General features: G+C 45.6%; 1 protein-coding gene across 1 annotated transcript; it reads left to right on the top strand.

The window, feature by feature from the left end:
* Positions 1–14: 14 nt before the first annotated feature.
* LOC110034893 (DNA repair protein RAD50-like) lies at positions 15–996 on the top strand (the record flags this gene model as incomplete). Its single annotated transcript, XM_020739131.1, has 4 exons — positions 15–278; positions 365–451; positions 543–710; positions 821–996. Coding segments are annotated over exons 1-4 (554 nt in total), but the record flags the coding sequence as incomplete, so codon positions are not given.
* Positions 997–1,148: the final 152 nt, after the last annotated feature.

Below are 1,148 nucleotides of genomic sequence, written 5' to 3'. Positions count from 1 at the left end.
CGTGCTGGCCGGGTCTTACAATTTCCCACTCCTCGCCTCTCTCTCTTCTTCTCCAAGAAGCATATCGAGAAGGTCCAAAACCCTCACCAAAACCCTACGAACATCCTCTCTCTCCTCTTCAGGCGATCGAGCCCAGGCCGAATCATCGAGCAAAGATGAGCACCGTGGACAAGATGCTGATCAAAGGCATACGGAGCTTCGATCCGGAGAACAAGCATGTCATCGCCTTCTTCAGGCCCCTCACCCTCATCGTTGGCCCCAATGGCGCCGGCAAAACCGTACACACACAAAATCTTCTTCTCTATTGATCTCGTGTCCTTTTTCAGAGTTCTTATCTCACATTTTTCTCTGTCTTTGATCGAAGACTATTATCGAATGCCTTAAGCTCGCGTGCACCGGGGAGCTGCCTCCCAACTCGCGCTCCGGCCACAGCTTCATCCATGACCCCAAGGTCTAGCCTCTCACGCTTAAAACGCTTATGTGATGTTTTGGAGTTGGTGGGCTGTGCTTGTTTATTATTCACGAAATGCCCTGTTTGATAGGTTTTGGGGGAGACGGAGACTAAGGGGCAGATCAAGCTCCGGTTCAAGACTGCTGCTGGCAAGGATGTGGTGTGCATACGCTCCTTCCAGCTTACACAGAAAGCTTCCAAGATGGAGTTCAAAGCTCTAGAGAGTGTACTCCAGACTATCAACCCTCTCACTGCAGAGGTTCTGCCGCGACTCTTTTTTTCCACTTTAGAACTTGTATAAGATCAAAGGAACTTTACTTTTTCTCATGAAGATTGTTGTTTTTTTGTGATTTATGGGGTAATTTTCAGAAGGTATGCCTCAGTTATAGATGCGCTGACATGGATAGGGAGATTCCGGCTCTGATGGGTGTCTCCAAAGCTGTCCTTGATAATGTCATATTTGTCCACCAGGATGACTCCAATTGGCCACTACAGGATCCATCAACACTGAAGAAGAAATTTGATGACATATTCTCCGCCACTCGGTATTTTATGTCCACTTCCACTTATTTTGTTCTTCAATTGAGTGTATGAATAGTTCTTGTAAAGAATTTACTGTCTGTTTTTATGGATAGAATAATCGGCTCCTTTTTTTTGGGAAGATTTACATACACACATATACAACTCAATTCCTATT

The sequence above is a fragment of the Phalaenopsis equestris genome, unplaced genomic scaffold (assembly GCF_001263595.1).
Source record: "Phalaenopsis equestris unplaced genomic scaffold, ASM126359v1 Scaffold194394, whole genome shotgun sequence".
Lineage (NCBI taxonomy): Eukaryota > Viridiplantae > Streptophyta > Magnoliopsida > Asparagales > Orchidaceae > Phalaenopsis > Phalaenopsis equestris.
Note: the sequence above shows the minus strand (reverse complement) of the source record. Positions and strands in the feature narration are given on the sequence as shown.